Below are 27,967 nucleotides of genomic sequence, written 5' to 3'. Positions count from 1 at the left end.
TCTAACTTCTACGAAAATATCCAGCCTCCACTTGATTATCAATAATCAATTCTCGGGCCCGAAAACGTTTTATTCCTTAAATTTGAAAAGCTGGCTAATTTCTATAAAACTTATGGTATCTAAATGTGTTGAAATATCGTCAAACATCGTATTTTATCACAAAGATTTATGTAAAGGATGATTCTATTTATAGATTTTGATCTTTCTCGAACTTCTCGGGCCCGAAATTTACATGGCTTAAACATTAAGAAAGTTCTCGGGACCTCGCTCTCACCCGAGACTATTCGGGTAACTTTTAGGCTTCAGCAAAACTTCGAAAATAGCCCTATTGAGTGTAATCATTTGGAATTCGAACCAAGAGGAAGCTCAAACTGTTCTCAAACATGAAAGCGGTTCTCCAAAAGGAAAACATGCGAATTTTTTTAGCAAAAATGCAAAAAAATGTTTTCGGGACCGAGAAATCTCGGGTGTTCTGAGAAACGGGCGCCTGTACCCAAGATTTTTCTTGGGGGTGCGAAATGTGTGGCGGTGGGGGGGGGGGGGGGGGTAGGCTGTTCAGCTTCAGTTATTCCTTGTTTTTGCCTGCGTCTCCTCCCATCTGTGTTTTTGCAAAATCAAATCATTGTTTGGCTGTCAACCTCTATCAACTGGGTAAGTTCTTATTATGAAATCTAAAAAAAATACACTTTCTCCACTGATACCTATGACTGCGCACCCTTCTCAGCCTATCCTGTGTACTCGACTGGAACTATCGAGCTATGTCAAATTCGAGAGTTCCTTTTTTAAAATGATTCCTCTTCCTGGGTACATGCCTGCTCTATCCCGGACAGAGTATTGCCATTATCCGAGTGGTCTATCCCGGTCTGAGTATAGCCATTATCCGAGTGGTCTATCCCGTACAGAGTATTGCCATTATCCGAGTGGTCTATCCCGGAGAGAGTATTGCCTTTATCCGAGTGGTCTATCCCGCACAGAGTATAGCCATTATCCGAGTGGTCTATCCGTACAGAGTATTGCCATTATCCAATTGGTCGATCGCGCACAGAGTATAGCCATTATCCGAGTGGTCTATCCCGTACAGAGTATTGCCATTATCCGAGTGGTCTATCCCGGAGAGAGTATTGCCTTTATCCGAGTGGTCTATCCCGCACAGAGTATAGCCATTATCCGAGTGGTCTATCCGTACAGAGTATTGCCATTATCCAATTGGTCGATCGCGCACAGAGTATTGCCATTATCCGAGTGGTCTATCCCGGACTGAGTATAGCCATTATCCGAGTGGTCTATCCCGCACAGACTATTGCCATTATCCGAGTGGTCTATCCCGGACAGAGTATTGCCATTATCCGAGTGCTCTATCCCGGACAGAGTATTGCCATTATCCAAGTGGTCTCTCCCGGACAGAGTATAGTCATTATCCGAGTGGTCTATCCCGGACAAAGTATTGCCATTATCCGAGTGGTCTATCTCGGACAGAGTGTTGCCATTATCCGAATTGTCTATCTCGGACAGAGAGTTGCCATTATCCACGTGGTCTTTCCCGGACAGAGTGTTGCCATTATCCGAGTGGTCTTTCCCGGACAGAGTATTGCCATTACCCACGTGGTCTTTCCCGGACAGAGTGTTGCCATTATCCAAGTGGTCTTTCCCGGACAGAGTATTGCCATTATCCGAGTGGTCTATCCTGGACAGAGTATTGCCATTATCCGAGTGGTCTATCCCGGACAGAGTATTGCCATTATCCGAGTGGTCTATCCCGGACAGAGTATAGTCATTATCCGAGTGGTCCATACTGGACAGATTATTGCCATTATCTGAGTGGTCTGTTCCGGACAGTATATTCGAGGAGTGGACTATCCCAGGCAGATTATTGTCGCTATCCGAGAGTTCTATCCCGGACAAAGTATAGTCGTTATCCGAGTGGTCTATATCGGACACAGTATTGCAGCTATCCGAGTGGTCTATCCCGGACAGATTATTGCAGCTACCAGTGTTGTCTATCCCGGACAGAGTATAGTCATTATCCGAGTGGTACATACCGGACAGGTTATTGCCATTATCTGAGTGGTCTGTTCCGGACAGTTTATTGGAGGAGTGGACTATACCAGGCAGATTATAGTCGCTATCCGAGAGGTTTATCCCGGACAGAGTGTTTTCATTATCCGCGTGGTCTATCCCGGACAGATTATTGTCATTATCCGAGTGGTCTATCCCGGACAGATTATTACAGCTACCAGAGAGGTCTATCCCGGACAGATTGTTGTCATTATCCGAGTGGTCTATCCCGGACAGAGTATAGTCATTATCCTAGTGGTCTTTGCCGGACAGAGTATAGTCATTATCTGAGTGTTATATCCCGGACAAAAAATTGCCATTATCCGAGTGGTCTGTTCCGGTCATATTGCTATATATTGCTATTATAGGAGTGGTCTATCCCGGACGAAATATTGTCGCTATCGAGTTGTTAATCTCGGACGGTGTTTACCATTATCCAAGAGTCTGTTCTGGACAAGATATTGCTATTACAGAGTATTGCCATTATCCGAGTGGTCTATCCCGCACAGAGTATAGCCATTATCCGAGTGGTCTATCCCGTACAGAGTATTGCCATTATCCGAGTGGTCTGTTATCCAAGAGTCTGTTCTGGACAATATATTGCTATTACAGGAGTTTTCAATCCCTGATAGTGTCACTATCGGAGGTGTCTACCTCGGACAGGGTTTTTTGGTGCTATCAGAGTTTCTTTTTTTCTGTACATATCATTGCCATCATCAAAGTAATCCTTACCGGACAGACTATTGCAATCATCCTCAATCATCATTGCTGAGCGAGGGTAAGAGTGAGTAAAATGAAATAAAACAAAAATGAAAGGAGAAGGTATAAAAAGTGTCAAATGAAATAGAAGTTGAATAAAAGAGGAAAACAGAAACAATAGAAGAAAATGGGCAATATAGATACGGACAAGCGAAGTTAGTAATAAGAAGAAGGTGAGTAAAAATGTTAATCTAAGTAAATAAAAAAAAAATGAAAAATAATAGTCCATAAGCCAAACAAAAAAGGCACCGGAGCAACGAAATAAGGAAAAAAAGATAGAAAAGAAATTAAGAAATATGAAAGGAAAAATAGAGGGAAATTAAAAAGCAAAAAGGAGAAGGTGAAAAACAATAATAAAAAAAATGAGAGAGAAAGACTAGGCTTGATAGTTGCGCACATACAGCACAGTATCGAAACCATTAGCAACCACGACGGCGCCTTGTCTTTTCAAAGGGTACGTTGGGCTGAAGGTTCCTACAACAACACTGTTGATTTTCACCGTGACAGAGGATTGCGTGACAGAAAGTGAAACTGAGAACCACTCATCCCGGCCGGGGTGTTGCGAGCCACAAGATGACGATTGTTTTTCATAGAAAGTGCCAGCTCCTACTGATCCAGGCTGAAAGCAGGTATCCACGCTATGGGGCCTGATGAAGTAAACGAGCTTGAGTTAAATACACAGACGAGATGACGACAATGAAATTATTTAACTGCTTAGGGTTTTTTTCCTCTATAAAATCATGTTATTTTCATATTTTCATATTATCACATTATTTTAATGTATATCACTTTTGTGCGTGTGGTATCTTGATAACGAGGTGTCCCTAAAATTCGGATGCCCATGATAACGAGGTGTCCCTTATATTGAGATGTCCGTCATAACTAGCTGCTCCTAATACTGGAATGTCCGTGATAACGAGGTGATCCTAGTACTGGGATTTTCGTTATAACGTGGTGTCCCTTATATTGGGATGTTCGTGATAACGAGGTGTTCCTAGTACAGGGATTTTCGTTATAACGAGGTGTCCCTAATATTGGGATGTCCGTGATAACGAGGTGTCCCTAATATTGGGATGTCCGTGATAACGAGGTGTTCCTAGTACTGGGATGTTCGTGATAACGAGGTGTATCTAATAATGAGATGTCCTTGAGAACGAGGTTTTCATTATATTGGGATGTCCGTGATAACGAGGTGTCAATTATATTGGGATGTCCGTGACAACAAGCTGTTCCTAATACTGGGTTGTCCCTTGATAACGAGGTGTTCCTAGTACTGGGATGTTCGTGATAACGAGGTGTCCCTTATATTGGGATCTCCGTAATAACAAGGTGTTCCTAATATTGAGATGTCCTTCATAACGAGGTGTCTCTTCTATTGGGATGTCCTTTAAAACGAGGTGTCCCTGATATTGGGATGTCCGTGACAATGAAGTGTCTTTTATTAGGGTGTCCTTGATAACGAGGTGACCTGGGGTGTCCGTTATAACGAGGTGTTTCTAGAATTTGAGGTAGAGGGGTAGAATATAAGCAGGTAGCTCGAGTAATAAGGGTTGACTCAAAATTATGTGGGTATCAAGGGAGCTGGCGGGGTGGTTCTACTCTATACCTGAAAACACAACGTCGAAGTTGTCGCCGTCAACCATATTAAACGCAACTCCCGGATGTACTCGAGTGTCATGGGAGACATGCCTAGCGCGCAGGTCAACCGTGATGCTATACTGCTGACCAGTGACAACGCTCGTAGGCGTAAAGTCTACTCTGCAAAAGCCGCCCGCTGGCCAGGATGAATGAGTTGCTTCGAGTTGTATGACACCGTCTGATGATGTATTGAATGCGTGACAACGATGGAATGACGTGTCTATAATAACACAAATCACAACCATTGAACAGCTTGACACTTGAAGTTCAGCCTTTCTCAGGCATCTGTCTATGATTCATCCTTGTGCATTTTACAGGGTTATGTCAATGTTTTTTCTTTTCTTTTACATTTTCACGGTATTGCAGTTTCTTTAGACTGTGCGGTCTATGGCTATTGGCTTATTCTGACGCGATGTTGCGATACGTTTTACGGTGTTTTACGATACAGCTTGTGTTTCGAGGTTTTTCTGTGCAGTTTTGCTGTTTTCACAGCCAGCATTTACGCTTATCTCGTGGGCCACTATCAAAAGCACAGCGCCAAGGTTTACTACGCATAGCCGCAGAAAACAATGGGGGCACAGCCACGCCCCTACTTGTCATTTCCTTATCATTTTTGAAAATATTGGGGGGACGTGCCCCCAGTGCCCCACCCCCTACGGCCATTATGTTGGTGGAAACCCGTAGCAATCTTTTTCACCATAAAAACAATCAACACTCGGGAAACGTTTAATTGACCGTGTCGATCACATACCGTTGAAATCGCAATGGTGCGTGCCGTCCAAGAAGTTAAGTCGACAGATCTGGTCCTTCGTGCAGTCACAGGAATTCTGGCAGAGAAATGCGAATTTTAATTGCTTTTGGGTAAAAGGTATGCGAAGGAAACAAAAAGCAAATATAACACAAAATGTAAACATCAGATAAGATTAAACCTAATGCAAAAATCTGTTCTAAGAAGTTGTAGTAGTCTCTCGAATCTACTGTTGGCCACGGTCTCTATAAACACTTTGCTCTGTCAGCAACTGGATGGCAATTCATTTCTGGATTATATATATATATATATATATACATATATATATATATATATATATATATATATATATATATATATATATATATATATATATATATATATATATATATATATATATATATATATATATATATATATATATATATATATATATATATATATATATATATATATATATATATCTTATCACATTCCCGTTGAAAAAATTAGTTATACTACATTTTGCGTTGAGAGTTATTACATGCCCCCCTATTTATCAGCCAAAAATACAGTAAATTTATCAGACATTATTTAAATACAGGAGAAAATGCCTTGAAAGTCCTTTTTGGGCCCCCTCCTGTTAAAAATCCTGTCTACACCGCTGATCAGGAAGGGACAAATGCATTCATTGAGTTCTTCGTTAATGTTGCATCGAAAATACAGAACTGGTACAACTGAAAACTCCGACAACACCTGCTTCGAACATTTAAGGTCATTCGTCAATGGTAAAATCTCTCCTTCTACAACCTTCTCTATTCCGAACATCACGTTTGAGTTTGTGATGAGCTATCTATCTGGCATTCAAGTTTGCAAGGCCACTGGGCTTGATGGGATCAGCGCTAAGTTGCTCCGCTCCGCTGCTTCTGTTATCGCTGCGCCAATTAGCAAATTCATCAATCTAGGCATGGAAACTAGCAAAAAGTAGTAACTCTGTGTTCAAAGCTGGTGACCATCTCAGCGTGAACAACTACAGACAAATTAGCATTCTGCCCATTGTCTCTAAAGTCCTCTAGAGACATGTCCACCTGACGCCTGACAACTTCCTGAATGAACATCATCTACTAAGCCCTTACCAGTCTGGATTTAGACCTGAACACTCCTGTGAGACGATTATGACAATGATTGACTTAGTGGACGTTTTTCTGACCAACATGGACAACGGGATGATCAACGAACTTAGACTAAATGACTGCCGAAAGCTATTCGATCTTGTGGATTACGAGATTATGTTAAAGAAACTTGCTATTTACAAACACTCTGAGTGACTCAGCCAACAGTATCATTGTTCAACTTCTACCTAATGGATTGTCAACAGAAAGTGTCTATTAGTGGACTCTCCAATGCTCTTCAAGTATAACCAGGAGTACCTCTTGCTCCGTCCTGGGTCCATTACTACCTTTATTGCTACACTAAAGGCATCATAGGTAAACAAGCAAGTAAGCAAGCAAGCAACCAAGCAACCAAAAAACAGTAAGTGATCAAAACTAAATACAGACAAATAAGCGAGATAAATGCCGCCCACGTGACTCACCTCAACCGCGCTGTAGTAATGCCCGGCCGCGTCAACAAAGTCTTCTGGGTATTGGAGGTGGTCGGCATGGCTGAGGTTACATATCCCCTTGAATTCAATGATAGGACCGAAATTGTATGAAATACAACGGTCGTCATAGAAACACAAGCTGCTACAGTGGCTGTCGGAGTTAGCTTCGGTTGAGCGAAATTCGTGGTTCATTAGAGCTTTCCCCATCAGGTTTGTAGCATACACCATTTTCTTGCATCCGCCTACGGCCACTATTTAGAAGAAAGTAAATACAGCATGAATTTCTGAGAGCGTAACGTTGATTTGCTGCTAAGACTTCCCCCTTATTCTCCGCCTCTACATTTCAAGCCATTCGTGCTGAATACAAAATATTCTTTTATTTTACCATCATACGAGACGGTCAGACCAATTGAACTCAAACGCGTGGAGGGTGAATGATTTCCCCGTTCTGACTATTTTTTTAAAAGCTCCGCAAGCTGCCAGCAGCAGCACTAATTCAAGTCTTTCGCACGACACGCAGGGGAATAGAATTAGTTTTTTCTTTTGGTTTCGGTCAGAACTTATAAGGTCGGCACGTGAACACAACGATAAAAACAAACTATCGAAGCAAACGGGCAGAAACAAAGCCTAAAGTTAAAAACAGGACACAGCAAAGACGCCGAGAAGGGGAGATGAGGCATATGAAGAAACCGTTGTCGTTTTAGGAGTCTGGTACCGATGGATTTTAGTTTCTCTTCAGAGGCTTTCTCCTTTCACTAAAAATGGTCACAGTCACAGTTGTTCTCTTCTGAAGACAATTCATAAAGTTTTCGGAGCACCTGCGGTACGGCAGCCTTAAAAATGACAAGAATCGTGCAGGTTTCCCAATATGGAATAGATTAGTTTCCTTATATGGAAGTGACCGCGTCTGGGAAAAACGACAATTTTTGTCAAAATTTTCTTGATATGAGCAGGAATGGGGACATTAAAAAGGTGAAGTTTATATTGGGTTGTGGTGTGGGATGTATGGAGCTTGAGATGGGACCGCCGCCAGCAGAGAGGCAAACAAGCAATATGCTAATCCGTAAAGCATCCGATCACTGTTCGTGTTATTGTGGCTTATTCTTGTCTCACAAAAGATTGAGTTTAGATACAGAGCTCCTACCGGTACAACGACACACTACTACTCTTGGGGTGCCTTTTTCATACCGGAACCAGTTGTTTAAACTTGAAAGTGAAAGAAAGGAATGAAATACTCGTGAATTTTAATGGACGAAACACTAAAAAAATCAGAAACGATTAGAATGAAATACCGAATTAAAAAGAGAAAGCATACGGTTCTTCCCAGTCTTTGGGTTAAGGGTATTTAATAGTTTAAATTGCCTAGTATTATGGCATTTTGGGCGGTATTTCGATATAATTCTTATCTTGCTCGTGATGAAGGTCTTAAAAACAAGCGATATTTCTGAAAGCATAGCTCTGAAATACAATATGTCTACGGTGACTGTTTCATGGATACAAAACCAAACATAAAAAGATAAAAAGCAATCCTGCTGTTTTTATTTTTTTCAATAAAACTTCTAGAAATATCTAAAAGGAAATATAGATTTTTTCTAGTCAAAGATATTTTGTCCGGCGCCCGTCAAACTTTATAAAGTTGGATGATAATTGCGATTAATTATATATTCATTTCAGCAAACGTCCCTTGTTCAAAGAAATCTTTTTCATACTTTCCTGTGTCAAAAAGATAGGCCGAAAAAAAATATCATTTATTGTGGGGATAAATTATGTTATAAACTAATGTTTGTTGGCTATTTCGGATGCTATTTCTGGATGCTATTTCGGCACAGTTGATTTTGCAAGAAATGTATAAGTAGATTGTTTCTAATTTTACTCACCAGCAACATAAGGCAAAACCGTCGCTATCACCATTACCATCACCATCGCCACCCTTTTATCTCCTTTCTTCAGACACAGAGAACTCGACATTTTAGTAAGAAATACAAAACCTTGCTGCAGTTTCTCCTCCTTTTATAGTCACTGTTTAGTTAAGACAATGTCCTTCTGGGCATAAGCTGTTTTCGTATTTTACTGCCGTTTTCACAACTCTGCGAACTCTCGTTGATGATTTTCAACATCTATATTACATGTTGCTTCTGTCATCCAGAATCTTTAAAGGTTTTCATTGGCCAACACTGAAAATATTTTGAAATGATATCACCCTCCGGAAGGCGCTGACCAATCAAAAGGCTTAATCCCGTTTGAATGACGAATAGCAGAAGGCGGTTTTATCAGTTGAGCATTGTTTACTAGAGTTCGCAGAATAATGAAAATTGCTAAGATTAAGACGTCAAATGCGCCTAAACGCAGGTGTTTTCCAAGGTAATTGTTATTGAAATTACATTATTTATTGATACATGGTTGTAATTGAATATATACCGTGAAATATCGGCAAAATAGTTTATTTGATTTTGTAGCCGTTGAAAAATAATCACAATCTATCCTGCTTGTAGGCGGTATTCGGTGTTATTATCGCGGAGAAAACCCTCTCCGTTCGGTGATCGGGCGCCATCTTGTATCCCCCAGGAACCACGCGGCTTAAAATACAAGATGGCGCCCGATCACCGAACGGAGAGGGTTTTCTCCGCGATAAGAACAACGAGTACCGCCTGCAAGCAGGCTATTTACAATCAGTTCAAAACAATTCACAATAAATCGCATTTTTCCCTCTATAGAGAACCTCTTAAAGCCTATTAAAGCTTTGAAAAAAAATTATAAATAATTTGTACTTTTATTCAAACCACATTTTATTGCCTGAAAAAATAATAATTCGCATTAACTTGTTGAGCTTCTACAAGCTACATATTTTGATTTTGATGTGGCGCAAAGTATGTGCTAAGATATTGATAAATTGCGGGATATAATGAGCTTGTTTTGAGACAATTTTCGGCTTTCCCAAACCAGGCAAAACATAAAAAGGAACTCGTCCTATTTTTTATGCCCATCCCGGTAAAATAACAGTAAAATGTGTAGTTCCAAAAAATATCCATACCCCCCTATTGAGGGGGTCGGAGGTATGAGTCCCCGCCCCTTTCCAACCACCTGGAAAAATATATATACAGCAACTGTTAAGAAAAAAGGGCATTTTAGCCACCCTCCCCTCTGGAAATTCCTGTGCGTTTGAACCCCCCACCCCCCCCCCCCCGGAATTTTCAATCCCCTCAATGGGGGGGATGAATATTTTTTTGGAACTACACAATATATATGGAAAAAATAATAATGATATTCGGTACAATTCGAGCAAGAGCTAGGCATTTATGCATTACAATTGGTCTCATTTGAATTTTACAATTCCCCTTTTACGTGTGCAGTTTTCAATATTCTAGACGATTTCTAAATTGACGATAAGCTCTGCTCGGCTTTTGAAAACGTTGTCTTTTCGGGAACTGGTCCCGAGTACTTTCGTTTCTTAAAGCCGCATTGTCACCAGCTTACTTCCGGTAGATTACCTAACAATCTCCGATGATTTTTGACGGAAAACGCAAAAAAATATTTCAAAATATTGAAAGCAGTGTGTCTATTGCAAGTTTCTTCGAGGATGTGATTGATAATTTAGAGCGGATGGCATGTTAAATATCTCGTATTCTAATAGATTCTTTTGTCTTTTAACTGTCATGGTTTCCGTCGGACCTCCGGAAGTAAACTGGTGAAAATGCGGCTTTAAGTCCTGTGCAAACGCTGGTGGAACGTTGGTTCTGCACCTTTCGAAAGGAATCTATTGTTAGTGTACTATTGTTGATGTACAAGGTGTACAAGTGTACATAGTGTTGGTATGTGTGTAATTCACGCTGTGTATACGGTATAAATAGCGTGAATTTGTCATGTTCGTTCTTCGGCTTTCGACACGTAAGCGACGAGACTAAACTTCAGTGGAAAGTTTTATTTCATAATATCAGTTCATTCGTGATATTTTATCTATCTTTTCATTATTAGTGTGGTGAATTTGGTCATGCTGAGTGCTTTATGTAAGAAGCCTCCTCGAACCGGAGCGGCAGCGTCGACGCCCTCTAAATAACTAGAAGGTGGCTGGAGTAACGAGGTTGAGTATGACCAGAGTTTTTCTGCTATTTTTAAGAGCCAATTGGGAAAGTATACTGATACACCGAAAAGTGAAACGGTTAAAGGTCGTGTAAAACGAGCTGACAATTTTTGGCGTGACACGATTGATGCTCCAGAATTTGTTTTTAGAATGATTAAAATGGGTTATCGCTTGCCTTTCGGTATGTACCCACCTCGTTGTTTTTTGAACAATAGTTTGTCGTCTTTAAGAAACAAAGATTTTGTTTCAAAAGCCATTTATGAGTTGCTTAGCAACCAATGTATAGTTGAAAATGATAAAGCACCGTATTGCGTTAATCCCTTAACCGTTGCGAAAGGGAAAAAACCTCGTCTAGTTATCGATCTGAGACATGTTAATGAGTACCTAGTGAAACAAATATTTAAGTATGAAGATTTACGCTCATTATCACAGGTCATAGAAGAGGGAAATTGGTTCTTTACATGGGATTTAAAATCCGGTAATCATCATGTTGATATAGATGAAGAACATCAGCAATACCTAGGATTTTCTTGGGTGTTCAGTGATGGCACTCGTAGATATTTTACCTTTACCGTTTAGCCATTTGGCATGAGCTCTGCATGTTTTTGTTTCATCAAATTTCTCCGTCCTTTGGTCAAAAGGTGGCGCTCTATGGGACTATTTACGGAAGAAGACATCGGCCGGAGCTCAACCTACAGAGAGCTTAAGGCGGTCTTTCTTATATTGAGCAACCGCGCAATAAGAAAGCTAAAGTATTCACCGACAATCAAGGCGCGGCCAGAATTATTTCTATCGGTAGTCCTTCTCCAGAGCTTCACAGATTGCATTGAACATTTTTGACATTTGTCTCAAGAATGGTATTTCGTTAGAGGTTGAATGGATCCCTCGCGAGTACAACCAGCGTGCTGATGTATTAAGTCGATTTGTTGACAAAGATGACTGGTCCGTGAATCAATCGGTTTTCAGGCTTCTCGATGCGAAATGGGGTCCTCACACAATTGATCGATTTGCATCGGTCTATAATACCAAGCTAACATGTTATAATTCCAGGTTCGCTTCACCCGGGAGTGCAGGCGTCGATGCTTTTGCATGACTGGACTTGCAATAAAAACTGGCTCTGCCCACCTGTCAGCCTTATCGTCCCGACTATCAGAAAGCTTCAGAGTTGTAAGGGTCAGGGAACACTTATAATTCCTGAGTGGCCCTCTAGCCATTTTTGGCCTTTCTTGCATTCATCAGCCTTGAATTTCAAGTCTTACGTGACGAAAGTATTTCTATTACCTAGAATAGAAGATCTCTTAATTGAAAGTCCGGGTCAGGCCGTCGCGTACAAGCACAAGGGCTCCGTTTTTTCGGGCTGTCCCTCTCTCAATATGATCGCGCTTCGCTTAGATTTGTCCATTTAGCCACTCGTTTCAGGCCTATCACCAGTTGGTGCATGAATTGATCCCTATTTTACATCATTTCAGTGTGAATGTGGAACTAACACAATCACCATTTAGGTGTAAATAATGCGGGGTGTGCAAGAACCATTTAGGTGTGCAATATGAGAGTACTATAACCACTTACGTTAACAATGCGTTGAATGCGCAGGGACCTTTTTGGTTTTAGGTTGGTTTGGTTTTTGGTATTTCAATTATTGTTTACTTACGCTGTTTGCGTATCACCATTTAGGTGTCTGTATCACCATTTGGGTGTCTGTATCACCATTTGGGTGTCTGTATCACCATTTGGGTGTCTGTATCACCATTTGGATGTCTGTATCACCATTTGGGTGTCTGTATCACCATTTGGGTGTCTGTATCACCATTTGGGTGTCTGTATCACCATTTGGGTGTCTGTATCACCATTTGGGTGTCTGTATCACCATTTGGGTGTCTGTATCACCATTTGGGTGTCCCGGTATCACCAGTTGGGTGTCTGTATCACCATTTGGGTGTCTGTATCACCATTTGGGTGTAAGGACGGACGCGTTATATTAATGCGCCGCTACACGTGTTGTGATTTTTTAAGTTTCTTTCAGATATTATGGAAGGGTATTCGATATTAGACATGCCAAAGGACATTGGTCTTCAGCAGTCGTTGCCCGGCCTCGTTGATTTACTTCTCGGTGCCAAGGCTTACACGGTCGAAATACAATGTTCTCCATGTATTTGTGCGTATTTGTGTTTATTCCGAAGATAAGGGTAGAAATAATTTTACATTTGTTTGTGTGCTGAATTTTTTTTATTCTTATTAAGTCATAATAGGCAGTTTTGTACTCTTGTACGAGCGAATTTGATATGCCTGCTGTCTGCTGCCGCGGCGGCGAATTCGCCGATATCTAGACGTCTAATTCGTCTGGTACTTGCAATCAACTTTGCTGGCCATCGCCGGCGATTGAATTCACTCATACGAGGGTACAAAACCGCCTTAATACGTATAGGCTTTAATCTACGAATTGTGATTATTTGCACTGGTGTCTGTTCTTAACATATGCCTTTCTACCATCGAGCCATTTTTTTTCTTATTAAAGCTAATTAGAGCCGCATTGTCACCAGTTTACTTCTGGTCGATTACGTAACAACATCCGATGATTTTTAAAGAAAAACGCGAAAAATATTTCAAAATATTGAAAGCAGTGTGTCTATTGGAAGTTTCTTAGAGGATGTGATTGATAATTTAGAGCGGATGGCCTGTTTAATATCTCGGATTTTAATAGATTCTTTTGTCTTTTAACGGTTGAGTTTCCGTCGGACCTCAGGAAGTAAACTGGTGATAACGCGGCTTTAAACGTGCGCTCTGATCAGTTGCTGAGTACACACGCACGCTTGACGTCATCAGACACGCAAGAATATCCAATTTGAAATTGCGCGCTATTTCTCAAGTCCATTTTTCCTTCTAGATACTGCTACCTTGTTTTACAGATAGATATCATTTTTACATGCGTCTGTACTCTAATAGATACTCAAATAATGATATCACTATACGTGCTATGAGCACGCAAAGTACCCAACGAGACGAAGTCGCGTTGAGTGACTGATGTTCAAGTCTTTTGTTTTATCCATTTAAAACGTTTTCTGAGTTTCTTTAAGGAGAGCGCGCAAATCCGAGCCAAGCGTTTAGTGTCTTCCATTTTACCATATGTACCTTTGACCAATCAAGGCGAGATTGAAGAATGTAGTTGTATAAAACTCATCTAGATGCTTCAGAGGCTTTTTTGTATAGCCGACCATCACCCAACGCCTATTATGTGAAATTGCTTTTGTATAGTTCTGCTTATTAATCAAGAAAAGTGAATAGTACAGTGTGTCCGCTGGTAGTCGTAGCCACTAAGGACGCATAAATATAGTTCGAGCCTCGGTTCGTGGGGAAGGGCCCTCAAATACCAGCGATATCATGTTTTTGCATTTTTTTTTTTTTTCTAACTTCTACGAAAATATCCAGCCTACCTTTAAAGCCGCATTGTCACCAGTTTACTTCCGGTAGATTACCTAACAATCTCCGATGATTTTTGACGGAAAACGCAAAAAAATATTTCGAAATATAGAAAGCAGTGTGTCTATTGCAAGTTTCTTCGAGGATGTGATTGATAATTTAGAGCGGATGGCATGTTAAATATCTCGGATTTAAATAGATTCTTTTGTCTTTTAACTGTCATGGTTTCCGTCGGACCTCCGGAAGTGAACTGGTGACAATGCGGCTGTAATACACTTGATTATCAATAATCAATTCTCGGGCCCGAAACGTTTTATTCCTTAAATTTGACAACCTGGCTAATTTCTATAAAATTTATGGTATCTAAATGTGTTGAAATATCGTAAAACATCGTATTTTACCACAAAGATTCATGTAAAGGATGATTCTATTTATGGATTTTGATCTTTCCCGTACTTCTCGGGCCCGAAATTTATATGGCTTAAATATTAAAAAAGTTCTCGGAACCTCGCACTCACCCAAGAATTTTCGGGTAACTTTTAGGCTTCAGAAAAACTTCGAAAATAGCCCCATTGAGTGTAATCATTTGGAATTCGAACCAAGAGGAAGTAAAATCTGTTCTCAAACATGAATGCGGTTCTCCAAAAGGAAAACATGCGAATTTTTTAGCAAAAATGCAAAATAATGTTTTCGGGCCCGAGAATTCTCGGGTGTTTTGAAAAAAGGGTCGCCTGTACCCAAGATTTTTCTTGGAGGGTGCGAAATGTGTGGCGGGAGGGGGGGGGGGGGGGGTAAGCTGTTCAAAAAAAAAATTTTTTCCATTTGATACCTATGGCTGCGCACCCTTCTCAGCCTATCCTGTGTACTCGCCTGGAGCTATCGAGCTATGTCAAATTCAAGAGTGCCTTTTTTAAAAGTATTAAAAGTTATTTAATAGTATTGCCATTATCCCAGTGGTCTATCCCGGACAGATTATTGCCATTATCCAAGTGGTCTATCCCGGACAGAGTATAGTCATTATCCGGGTGGTCTATCCCGGACAGAGTATTGCCATTATCCACGTGGTCTTTCTCGGTCAGAGTATTGCCATTATCCGAGTTGTCTATCCCTGACAGAGTGTTGCCATTATCCGATTGGTCTTTCCCGGACAGAGTATTGCCATTATCCGATTGGTCTATCCCGGACAAAGTATAGTCATTATCCGAGTGGATTATCTCGGACACAGTATTGCAGCTACCCGTGTGGTCTATCACGGACAGAGTATTGTCATTATCCGAGTGGTCCATACAGGACAGATTATTGCCATTATCTGGGTGGTATGTTCCGGACAGTATATTCGAGGGGTGGACTATCCCAGGCAGGTTATTGTCTCGTTATCCGAGAGGTCTATCCCGGACATATTATTGTCATTATCCGAGTGGTCTATTCCGGGCAGGGTAAAGTCATTATCCAAGTGGTCTATTCTGGACAGAGTATAGACATTTTCCGAGTGGTCTATCCCGTACAGAGTATAGCCATTATCCGAGTGGTCTATCCCGTACAGAGTATTGCCATTATCCGAGTGGTCTATCCCGTACAGAGTATAGCCATTATCCGAGTGGTCTATCCCGTACAGAGTATTGCCATTATCCGAGTGGTCTATCCCGTACAGAGTATTGCCATTATCCGAGTGGTCTATCCCGTACAGAGTATTGCCATTATCCGAGTGGTCTATCCCGTACAGAGTATAGCCATTATCCGAGTGGTCTATCACGTACAGAGTATTGCCATTATCCGAGTGGTCTATCCCGTACAGAGTATTGCCATTATCCGAGTGGTCTATCCCGTACAGAGTATTGCCATTATTCGAGTGGTCTATCCCGTACAGAGTATTGCCATTATCCGAGTGGTCTATCCCGTACAGAGTATTGCCACTCGGTCTATCCTGGACAGATTATCACAGCTACCAGAGAGGTCTATCCCGGACAGATTGTTGTCATTATCCGAGTGGTCTATCCCGGACAGAGAATAGACATTATCCGACTGGTCTTTCCCGGACAGAGTGTTGCCATTATCTATGTGGTCAATATTGGACAGAGTATAGTAATTATCCTAGTGGTCTTTGCTGGACAGAGTATAGTCATTATCCGAGTGTTATATCCCGGACAGACAATTGCCATTATCCGAGTGGTCTGTTCCGGTCAGTATATTGCTATTATAGGAGTGGTCTATCCCGGACGAAATATTGTCGCTATCAAGTTGTTAATCTCGGACGGAGATTGTCATTATCTGAGTGGTCTATCCCGGAAAGGGTATTGTTTCTATTTGAGTGGTCTATCCCGGACGGAGTATTGTCGCTACCGAGTTGTCAATCTCGGACGGTGTTAACCATTATCCAAGAGTCTGTTCTGGACAAGATATTGCTATTACAGGAGTTGTCAATCCCTGATAGTGTCACTATTGGAGGTGTCTACCTCGGACAAGGGTTTGTTGGTGCTATCAGAGTTTCTTTTTTTTCCGTACATATCATTGCCATCATCCGAGTAATCCTTAACGGACAGACTATTGCAATCACCCTCAATCATCATTGCTGAGCGAGAGTAAGAGTGAGTAAAATGAAATAAAACAAAAATGAAAGAAGAAGGTATAAAAAGTGTCAAATGAAATAAAAGTTGAATAAAAGAGGAAAACAGAAACAATAAGAAAATGGGTAATTTAGATACGGACAAGCAAAGTAAGTAATAAGAAGAAGGTGAGTAAAAATGTTAATCTAAGTAAATAAAAAAATATGAAAAATAATAGTCCAAAAGCCAAACAAAAAAGGCACCGGAGCAACGAAATATGGAAAAAAAGATAGAAAAGAAATAAACAAATAAGAAAGAAAATATACAGGGAAATTAAAAAGCAAAAGGGAGAAGGTGAAAAACAATAATAGAATAAAAGAGAGAGAAAGACTAGGCTTTATAGTTGCGCACATAGAGCACCGTATCGTAACCATTAGCAACCACGACGGCGCCTTGTCTTTTCAAAGGGAACGTTGGGCTGAAGGTTCCTACAACAACACTGTTGATTTTCACCGTGACAGAGGATTGCGTGACAGAAAGTGAAACTGAGAACCACTCATCCCGGCCGGGGTGTTGCGAGCCACAAGATGACGATTGTTTTCCAGAGAAAGCGCCAGCTCGTACTGATCCAGGCTGAAAGCAGGTACTCACGCTATGGGGCCTGATGAAGTAAACGAGCTTGAGTTAAATACACAGACGAGACGACGACAGAGAAACGATTCTGCGGCTTAAGTTTTTTTCTCTAAAAAATAATCATAAACTAAAATTATTTTTATCCTTATAATCGTGTAAGATAAACACAGCCCAAATTGGAATACAAATCCATCATGTCTGTATTAGCATACGTATGGTGTCCGTATTAGCACACGGACACCATAAGTGACCATAGTCTAGTTATTGTAATAGGACAGCCTATAATATCAGTATTTCTTTGTACGTCAGGTTTATGCGTGTGGTATCTTAACCCTATTCAGACTGAGCTATTTTGCGCTGTCTGCGACTGGGAGGGGGGGGGGGGGGGGGGTAAAAGGGCCACTCTGATCACCAGACCACAATGATCACCAGCATGCAAAGAATCGTCACGCCTTTTTTTGGATGTGGTCGAGTCAATTATGACGTCATAATGACGTCATAAATATGTTGTTTAGATATTATTTCAAATATTGCCTAAATTATCAGATATATGGTTGAAATCATTTTACATCATCTAGATTTGTCAAAATCAACTTTTTAACGGTTTTACAATGCAAAAAGGCCATAAAAACGTTGATTAATCAATTTTTTCGGAAGAATTTCCGCCATCTTCGGTCAACCATCTTGGATCTAAAATCTAATGATTTTTGCAAAAGAAAAAGAAATCAGTAATTATTACAAAAAAGCTTCGGTGTGCATGTATTACTGCTCATATCAATCATACATGCATGGTATTAGCTTTAAAAGTGTCATCTAGTAAATCTAGTGACATTTTTAACAACAGCTGTGAGAAAGCAAAATTTACCCATCCCACTCACCCAAATATCTTGAAACTTGACACCTAAACAAACTTATAAAGTCAAAAGAGGCATTTAAATCTAAGAAACAGGACCAAAATATAAACAAAAAATCACTACTTTTTAGTTATGTGTAAAAGTACTTATGTGTAAAACGCTGGTTGCCATAATAACATGGAGCGTCTCCTCGACATGTCAATGGCATCAAAACATCCGCAGATAGATTTTAGGAAAAGGCACCAATTTTTAACCTCTTAGCTTCTATGGTTAAGAAGTTATAGCAATTTTCCCGGAAGGGGGTCTTAAAGAGCCTCCCCCCGAGGGGGACGAGGGGTCCCTAAAATTCAGATGCCCATGATAAACAGGTGTCCCCTATATTAAGATGCCCGTCATAACGAGCTGCTTCTAATACTGAAATGTCCGTGATAACGAGGTGATCCTAGTACTGGGATGTTCGTGATAACGAGGTGCCCCCAATATTAGGTTGTCCTTGATAACAAGGTGTCCCTTATATTAAGATATCCGTGATAACAAGGGGTTTCTGATTTCAAGATATCCGTGATAACAAGGGGTTTCTGATATTAAGATATCCGTGATAACAAGGGGTTTCTGATATTAAGATATCCGTGATAACAAGGGGTTTCTGATATTAAGATATCCGTGATAACTAGGTGTTTCTAATACTGGGATGTCCGTGATAACTAGGTGTTCCAAATACTGGGATGTCGGTGATGAGTAGGTGTTTTTAATACTGAGATGTTCGTGGTAACGAGGTGGCCCAAAATATTAGGTTGTCCTTGATAACGAGGTGTCCATAATACTGGATTCTCCGTGATAACGAGGTGTTCCTAATATTGTGATGTTCGTGATAACGAGGTGTTCCTAGTACTCGGATGTACGTAATAACGAGGTGTCCCCAATATTAGGTTGTCCTTGATAACAAGGTGTCCCTTATATTAAGATATCCGTGATAACAAGGGGTTTCTGATATTCGGATGTCCGTGATAACTAGGTGTTCCTAATACTGGGATGTCCGTGATAACTAGGTGTTCCAAATACTGGGATGTCCGTAGTGAGTAGGTGTTTCTAATACTGAGATGTTCGTGATAACGAGGTGGCCCAAAATATTAGGTTGTCCTTGATAACAAGGTGTCCATAATACTGGATTGTCCGTGATAACGGGGTGTACCTAATATTGTGATGTTCGTGATAACGAGGTGTTCCTAATACTGGAAAGTCCGTGATAACAAGTTGTTCCTAATACTAATAGTTTCGTGATAATGAGGCGTCTCTTATATTGGGATTTCCGTGATAACGAGGTGCCCTAATATTAGGATGTCTATGATAGCGAGGTCAATCTCTTGGAGGCCTGAGTATCAGGGCTTTTTAAGATTAGTAAGAAAAAGATTTGCCGCGAGTCTCAAATTGACAGGAATTAGCATTTTTTGCCATATTTTCTGGAGATCAAGGAGCGGTTTAACTTTATCTCTTTTTAATATGGGCATCAATGTCCATATAAGGCAGTACAAACGAAGGAGACTATCCATGGGAAATATGTTTGATATGGTGTCCGTGATAACGAGGTGACCTGGGGTGTCCGTGATAACGAGGTGACCTTGGGTGTCCGTGATAACGAGGCGCCCCTAATATCGGGGTGTCAGGTAAGGCGAGAGTAAACATACACTAGAAATCAAGTTAAAAGGGTAGAATATGAGCAGGTAGCACGAGTAAGCTCGATAATGTAGGTATCAAGGGAGAGGGCGGGGTAGTTCTACTCTATACCTGAAATACACAACGTCGAAGTTGTCGCCGTCAACCATGTTAAACGCAACTCCCGGATGTACACCTCGATTTGTGTCATGGGAGACATGCCTAGCGCGCAGGTCAACGGTGATGCTATACTGCTGACCAGTGACGATGCTCGTAGGCGTAAAGTCTACTCTGCAGAAGCCGTCCGCTTGCCAGGATGAATGAGTTGCTTCGAGTTGTATGACACCGTCCGATGATGTATTGAATGCGTGACAACGATGGAATGACGTGTCTATAATAACACAAATCACAACCATTGAACAGCTTGACACTTGAAGTTCAGCCTTTCTCAGGCATCTGTTTATGATTCCTCCTTGTGCATTTTACAGGGTTATGTCAATGTTTTTTTTTTCTTTTACATTTTCACGGTATTGCAGTTTCTTTAGACTGTGCGGTCTATGGCTATTGGCTTATTCTGACGCGATGTTGCGATATGTTTTACGGTGTTTTTCGATACAGCTTGTGTTTCGAGGTTTTTTCTCTGCAGTTTTGCGGTTTTCACAGCCCGCATTTACGCTTATCTCGTGGGCCACTATCAAAAGCACAGCGCCAAGGTTTACTACGCATAGCCGCAGAAAACAATGGGGGCACAGCTATGCCCCTACTTGTCATTTCCTTATCATTTTTGGAAATATTGGGGGCACGTGCCCCCAGTGCCCCACCGCCTGCTACGGCCATTATGTTGGTGGAAACCCGTAGCAATCTTTTTCACCATAAAAACAATCAACACTCGGGAAACGTTTAATTGACCGTGTCGATAACATACCGTTGAAATCACAATGGTGCGTGCCGTCCAAGAAGTTAAGTCGACAGATCTGGTCCTTCGTGCAGTCACAGGAATTCTGGCATAGAAATGCAAATTTTAATTGCTTTTGGGTAAAAGGTATGCGAAGGAAACAAAAAGCAAATATAACAAAAAATGTAAAACATCAGATAAGATTAAACCTAATGCAAAAATCTGTTCTAAGAAGTTGTAGTAGTCTCCCGAATCTACTGTTGGCCACGGTCTCTATAAACACTTTGCTTTGATTCTGTCAGCAAACTGGATGGCAAATCATTTCTGGATTATAAAGCCGCGATACTGTGAGTAATTGGCTGTCTTATCTTATCACATTCCGCGTTGAAAAAATTAGTTATACTACATTTTTCGTTGAGAGTTATTACATGCCCCCCCCCCCTTTTATCAGCCAAAAATACAGTAAATTTATCAGAAATTATTTAAATACAGGAGAAAATGCCTTGAAAGTCCTTTTTGGGCCCCCTCCTGTTAAAAATCCTGTCTACACCGCTGATCAGGAAGGGACAAATGCATTCATTGAGTTCTTCGTTAATGTTGCATCGAAAATACAGAACTGGTACAACTGAAAACTCCGACAACACCTGCTTCGAACATTTAAGGTCATTCGTCAATGGTAAAATCTCTCCTTCTACAACCTTCTCTATTCCGAACATCACGTTTGAGTTTGTGATGAGCTATCTATCTGGCATTCAAGTTTGCAAGGCCACTGGGCTTGATGGGATCAGCGCTAAGTTGCTCCGCTCCGCTGCTTCTGTTATCGCTGCGCCAATTAGCAAATTCATCAATCTAGGCATGGAAACTAGCAAAAGTAGTAACTCCTGTGTTCAAAGCTGGTGACCATCTCAGCGTGAACAACTACAGACAAATTAGCATTCTGCCCATTGTCTCTAAAGTCCTCTAGAGACATGTCCACCTGAGGCTATACAACTTCCTGAATGACAATCATCTACTAAGCCCTTACCAGTCTGGATTTAGACCTGAACACTCCTGTGAGACGATTATGACAATGATTGACTTAGTGGACGTTTTTCTGACCAACATGGACAACGGGATGATCAACGAACTTAGACTAGATAACTGCCGAAAGCTATTCGATCTTGTGGATTACGAGATTATGTTAAAGAAACTTGCTATTTACAATCTCTCTGAGTGACTCAGCCAACAGTATCATTGTTCAACTTCTACCTAATGGATCGTCAACAGAAAGTGTCTATTAGTGGACTCTCCAATGCTCTTCAAGTATAACCAGGAGTACCTCTTGCTCCGTCCTGGGTCCATTACTACCTTTATTGCTACACTAAAGGCATCATAGGTAAACAAGCAAGTAAGCAAGCAAGCAACCAAGCAACCAAAAAACAGTAAGTGATCAAAACTAAATACAGACAAATAAGCGAGATAAATGCCGCCCACGTGACTCACCTCAACCGCGCTGTAGTAATGCCCGGCCGCGTCAACGAAGTCTTCTGGGTATTGGAGGTGGTCGGCATGGCTGAGGTTACATATCCCCTTGAATTCAATGATAGGACCGAAATTGTATGAAATACAACGGTCGTCATGGAAACACAAGCTGCTACAGTGGCTGTCGGAGTTAGCTTCGGTTGAGCGAAATTCGTGGTTCATTAGAGCTTTCCCCATCAGGTTTGTAGCATACAGCATTTTCTTGCATCCGCCTACGGCCACTATTTAGAAGAAAGTAAATACAGCATGAATTTCTGAGAGCGTAACGTTGATTTGCTGCTAAGACTTCCCCCTTATTCTCCGCCTCTACACTTCAAGCCATTCGTGCTGAATACAAAATTATTCTTTTATTTTACCATCATACGAGACGGTCAGACCAATTGAACTCAAACGCGTGGAGGGTGAATGATTTCCCCGTTCTGACTATTTTTTAAAAGCTCCGCAAGCTGCCAGCAGCAGCACTAATTCAAGTCTTTCGCACGACACGCAGGGGAATAGAATTAGTTTTTTCTTTGGTTTCGGTCAGAACTTATAAGGTCGGCACGTGAACACAACGATAAAAACAAACTATCGAAGCAAACGGGCAGAAACAAAGCCTAAAGTTAAAAACAGGACACAGCAAAGACGCCGAGAAGGGGAGATGAGGCATATGAAGAAACCGTTGTCGTTTTAGGAGTCTGGTACCGATGGATTTTAGTTTCTCTTCAGAGGCTTTCTCCTTTCACTAAAAATGATCACAGTCACAGTTGTTCTCTTCTGAAGACAATTCATAAAGTTTTCGGAGCACCTGCGGTACGGCAGCCTTAAAAATGACAAGAATCGTGCAGGTTTCCCAATATGGAATAGATTAGTTTCCTTATATGGAAGTGACCGCGTCTGGGAAAAACGACAATTTTTGTCAAAATTTTCTTGATATGAGCAGGAATGGGGACATTAAAAAGGTGAAGTTTATATTGGGTTGTGGTGTGGGATGTATGGAGCTTGAGATGGGACCGCCGCCAGCAGAGAGGCGAACAAGCAATATGCTAATCCGTAAAGCATCCGATCACTGTTCGTGTTATTGTGGCTTATTCTTGTCTCACAAAAGATTGAGTTTAGATACAGAGCTCCTACCGGTACAACGACACACTACTACTCTTGGGGTGCCTTTTTCATACCGGAACCAGTTGTTTAAACTTGAAAGTGAAAGAAAGGAATGAAATACTCGTGAATTTTCATGGACGAAACACTAAAAAAATCAGAAACGATTAGAATGAAATACCGAATTAAAAAGAGAAAGCATACGGTTCTTCCCAGTCTTTGGGTTAAGGGTATTTAATAGTTTAAATTGCCTAGTATTATGGCATTTTGGGCGGTATTTCGATATAATTCTTATCTTGCTCGTGATGAAGGTCTTAAAAACAAGCGATATTTCTGAAAGCATAGCTCTGAAATACAATATGTCTACGGTGACTGTTTCATGGATACAAAACCAAACATAAAAAGATAAAAAGCAATCCTGCAGTTTTTATTTTTTTCAATAAAACTTCTAGAAATATCTAAAAGGAAATATAGATTTTTTCTAGTCAAAGATATTTTGTCCGGCGCCCGTCAAACTTTATAAAGTTGGATGATAATTGCGATTAATTATATATTCATTTCAGCAAACGTCCCTTGTTCAAAGAAATCTTTTTCATACTTTCCTGTGTCAAAAAGATAGGCCGAAAAAAAATATCATTTATTGTGGGGATAAATTATGTTATAAACTAATGTTTGTTGGCTATTTCGGATGCTATTTCTGGATGCTATTTCGGCACAGTTGATTTTGCAAGAAATGTATAAGTAGATTGTTTCTAATTTTACTCACCAGCAACATAAGGCAAAACCGTCGCTATCACCATTACCATCACCATCGCCACCCTTTTATCTCCTTTCTTCAGACACAGAGAACTCGACATTTTAGTAAGAAATACAAAACCTTGCTGCAGTTTCTCCTCCTTTTATAGTCACTGTTTAGTTAAGACAATGTCCTTCTGGGCATAAGCTGTTTTCGTATTTTACTGCCGTTTTCACAACTCTGCGAACTCTCGTTGATGATTTTCAACATCTATATTACATGTTGCTTCTGTCATCCAGAATCTTTAAAGGTTTTCATTGGCCAACACTGAAAATATTTTGAAATGATATCACCCTCCGGAAGGCGCTGACCAATCAAAAGGCTTAATCCCGTTTGAATGACGAATAGCAGAAGGCGGTTTTATCAGTTGAGCATTGTTTACTAGAGTTCGCAGAATAATGAAAATTGCTAAGATTAAGACGTCAAATGCGCCTAAACGCAGGTGTTTTCCAAGGTAATTGTTATTGAAATTACATTATTTATTGATACATGGTTGTAATTGAATATATACCGTGAAATATCGGCAAAATAGTTTATTTGATTTTGTAGCCGTTGAAAAGTAATCACAATCTAGCCTGCTTGCAGGCGGTACTCGGTGTTATTATCGCGGAAAACCCTCTCCGTTCGGTGATCGGGCGCCATCTTGTATCCCCCAGGAACCACGCGGCTTAAAATACAAGATGGCGCCCGATCACCGAACGGAGAGGGTTTTCTCCGCGATAATAACAACGAGTACCGCCTGCAAGCAGGCTATTCACAATCAGTTCAAAACAATTCACAATAAATCGCATTTTTCCCTCTATAGAGAACCTCTTAAAGCCTATAAAGCTTTGAAAAAAAATTATAAATAATTTGTACTTTTATTCAAACCACATTTTATTGCCTGAAAAAATAATAATTCGCATTAGCTTGTTGAGCTTCTACAAGCTACATATTTTGATTTTGATGTGGCGCAAAGTATGTGCTAAGATATTGATAAATTGCGGGATATAATGAGCTTGTTTTGAGACAATTTTCGGCTTTCCCAAACCAGGCAAAACATAAAAAGGAACTCGTCCTATTTTTTTATGCCCATCCCGGTAAAATAACAGTAAAATGTGTAGTTCCAGAAAATATCCATACCCCCCCCCCCCCCCTTATTGAGGGGGTCGGAGGTATGAGCCCCCGCCCCTTTCCAACCACCTGGAAAAAATATATATACAGCAACTGTTAAGAAAAAAGGACATTTTAGCCCCCCTCCCCTCTGGAAATTCCTGGGCGTTTGAGCCCCCCACCCCCCCGGAATTTTCAATCCCCTCAATGGGGGGGATGGATATTTTTTGGAACTACACAATATATATGGAAAAAATCATAATGATATTCGGTACAATTCACGCAAGAGCTAGGCATTTATGCATTACAATTGGTCTCATTTGAATTTTACAATTCCCCTTTTACGTGTGCAGTTTTCAATATTCTAGACGATTTCTAAATTGACGATAAGCTCTGCTCGGCTTTTGAAAACGTTGTCTTTTCGGGAACTGGTACCGAGTACTTTCGTTTCTTAAAGCCGCATTGTCACCAGTTTACTTCCGGTCGATAACGTAACAATATGATGATTTTTAACGGAAAACGCGAAAAATATTTCAAAATATTGAAAGCAGCGTGTTTATTGGAAGTTTCTTTGAGGATGTGATTGATAATTTAGAGCGGATGGCCTGTTTAATATCTAGGATTTTAATAAATTCTTTTGTCTTTTAACGGTTGAGTTTCCGTCGGACCTCCGGAAGTAAACTGGTGAAAATGCGGCTTTAAGTCCTGTGCAAACGCTGGTGGAACGTTGGTTCTGCACGTTTCGAAAGGAATCTATTGTTAGTGTACTTTGTTGATGTACAAGGTGTACAAGTGTACATAGTGTTGGTATGTGTGTAATTCACGCTGTGTATTCGGTATAAATAGCGTGAATTTGTCATGTTCGTTCTTCGGCTTTCGACACGTAAGCGACGAGACTAAACTTCAGTGGAAAGTTTTATTTAATAATATCAGTTCATTCGTGATATTTTATCTATCTTTTCATTATTAGTGTGGTGAATTTGGTCATGCTGAGTGCTTTATGTAAGAAGCCTCCTCGAACCGGAGCGGCAGCGTCGACGCCCTTTAAATAACTAGAAGGTGACTGGAGTAACGAGGTTGAGTATGACCAGAGTTTTTTTGCTATTTTTAAGAGCCAATTGGGAAAGTATGCTGATACACCGAAAAGTGAAACGGTTAAAGGTCGTGTAAAACGAGCTGCCAATTTTTGGCGTGACACGATTGATGCTCCAGAATTTGTTTTTAGAATGATTAAAATGGGTTATCGCTTGCCTTTCGGTATGTACCCAACAATAATTTGCCGTCTTTAAGAAACAAAGATTTGGTTTCAAAAGCCATTTATGAGTTGCTTAGCAACCAATGTATAGTTGAACATGATAAAGCACCGTATTGCGTTAATCCCTTAACCGTTGCGGAAGGGAAAAAACCTCGTCTAGTTATCGATCTGAGACATGTTAATGAGTACCTCCCTCGCGAGTACAACCAGCGTGCTGATGTATTAAGTCGATTTGTTGACAAAGATGACTGGTCCGTGAATCAATCGGTTTTCAGGCTTCTCGATGCGAAATGGGGTCCTCACACAATTGATCGATTTGCATCGGTCTATAATACCAAGCTAACATGTTATAATTCCAGGTTCGCTTCACCCGGGAGTGCAGGCGTCGATGCTTTTGCATGACTGGACTTGCAATAACAACTGGCTCTGCCCACCTGTCAGCCTTATCGTCCCGACTATCAGAAAGCTTCAGAGTTGTAAGGGTCAGGGAACACTTATAATTCCTGAGTGGCCCTCTAGCCTTTTTTGGCCTTTCTTGCATTCATCAGCCTTGAATTTCAAGTCTTACGTGACGAAAGTATTTCTATTACCTAGAATAGAAGATCTCTTAATTGAAGGTCCGGGTCAGGCCGTCGCGTACAAGCACAAGGTCTCCGTTTTTTCGGGCTGTCCCTCTTTCAATATGATCGCGCTTCGCTTAGATTTTTCCATTTAGCCACTCGTTTCAGGCCTATCACCAGTTGGTGCATGAATTGATCCCTATTTTACATCATTTCAGTGTGAATGTGGAACAAACACAATCACCATTTAGGTGTAAATAATGCGGGGTGTGCAAGAACCATTTAGGTGTGCAATATGAGAGTACTATAACCACTTACGTTAACAATGCGTTGAATGCGCAGGGACCTTTTTGGTTTTAGGTTGGTTTTGTTTTTGGTATTTCAATTGTTGTTTACTTACGCTGTTTGCGTATCACCATTTAGGTGTCTGTATCACCATTTGGGTGTCTGTATCACCATTTGGGTGTCTGTATCACCATTTGGGTGTAAGGACGGACGCGTTATATTAATGCGCCGCTACACGTGTTGTGATTTTTTAAGTTTCTTTCAGATATTATGGAAGGGTATTCGATATTAGACATGCCAAAGGACATTGGTCTTCAGCAGTCGTTGCCCGGCCTCGTTGATTTACTTCTCGGTGCCAAGGCTTACACGGTCGAAATACAATGTTCTCCATGTATTTGTGTGTATTTGTGTTTATTCCGAAGATAAGGGTAGAAATAATTTTACATTTGTTTGTGTGCTGAATTTTTTTTATTCTTATTAAGTCATAATAGGCAGTTTTGTACTCTCGTACGAGCGAATTTGA

At 40.7% G+C, this 27,967-nt stretch overlaps 1 protein-coding gene and 2 long non-coding RNA genes across 5 annotated transcripts in view; 2 read left to right on the top strand and 1 right to left on the bottom strand.

Annotated features, from left to right (window-relative positions):
* The window catches only part of LOC125560670, a 33,880-nt gene extending 20,817 nt beyond the window's left edge, over positions 1 to 13,063 (top strand). The window contains exon 3 of the long non-coding RNA XR_007306752.1: positions 10,755 to 13,063. This is a non-coding gene — a long non-coding RNA (uncharacterized LOC125560670). The remainder of the gene's footprint in view (positions 1 to 10,754) is intronic.
* LOC116606352 (uncharacterized skeletal organic matrix protein 7-like) lies at positions 3 to 24,530 on the bottom strand. 3 transcript variants are annotated; one of them, XM_048722744.1, is made up of 5 exons: positions 24,223 to 24,530; positions 22,338 to 22,597; positions 20,886 to 20,961; positions 20,093 to 20,351; positions 3 to 3,461 (listed from the first exon to the last, which is right to left on the bottom strand). In XM_048722744.1, the coding sequence occupies exons 1-5, from the start codon at positions 24,311 to 24,313 to the stop codon at positions 3,191 to 3,193; spliced, it is 957 nt and encodes a 318-aa protein (XP_048578701.1). In that variant the 5' UTR covers positions 24,314 to 24,530; the 3' UTR covers positions 3 to 3,190. The 3 variants fall into 3 exon arrangements, with proteins under 3 accessions (XP_048578701.1, XP_048578700.1, XP_048578702.1); XM_048722743.1 differs by lacking the exon at positions 3 to 3,461 and adding an exon at positions 16,762 to 17,481; XM_048722745.1 differs by lacking the exon at positions 3 to 3,461 and adding an exon at positions 16,762 to 17,481 and having other exon boundaries at positions 22,338 to 22,588.
* On the top strand, positions 22,424 to 27,887 carry LOC116604785. Its single transcript, XR_007306751.1, has 2 exons — positions 22,424 to 22,556; positions 26,315 to 27,887. It is a non-coding gene; the product is annotated as an uncharacterized LOC116604785 (long non-coding RNA).
* The last annotated feature ends 80 nt before the right edge of the window (positions 27,888 to 27,967 follow it).

The sequence above is a fragment of the Nematostella vectensis genome, chromosome 15 (assembly GCF_932526225.1).
Source record: "Nematostella vectensis chromosome 15, jaNemVect1.1, whole genome shotgun sequence".
Lineage (NCBI taxonomy): Eukaryota > Metazoa > Cnidaria > Anthozoa > Actiniaria > Edwardsiidae > Nematostella > Nematostella vectensis.
Note: the sequence above shows the minus strand (reverse complement) of the source record. Positions and strands in the feature narration are given on the sequence as shown.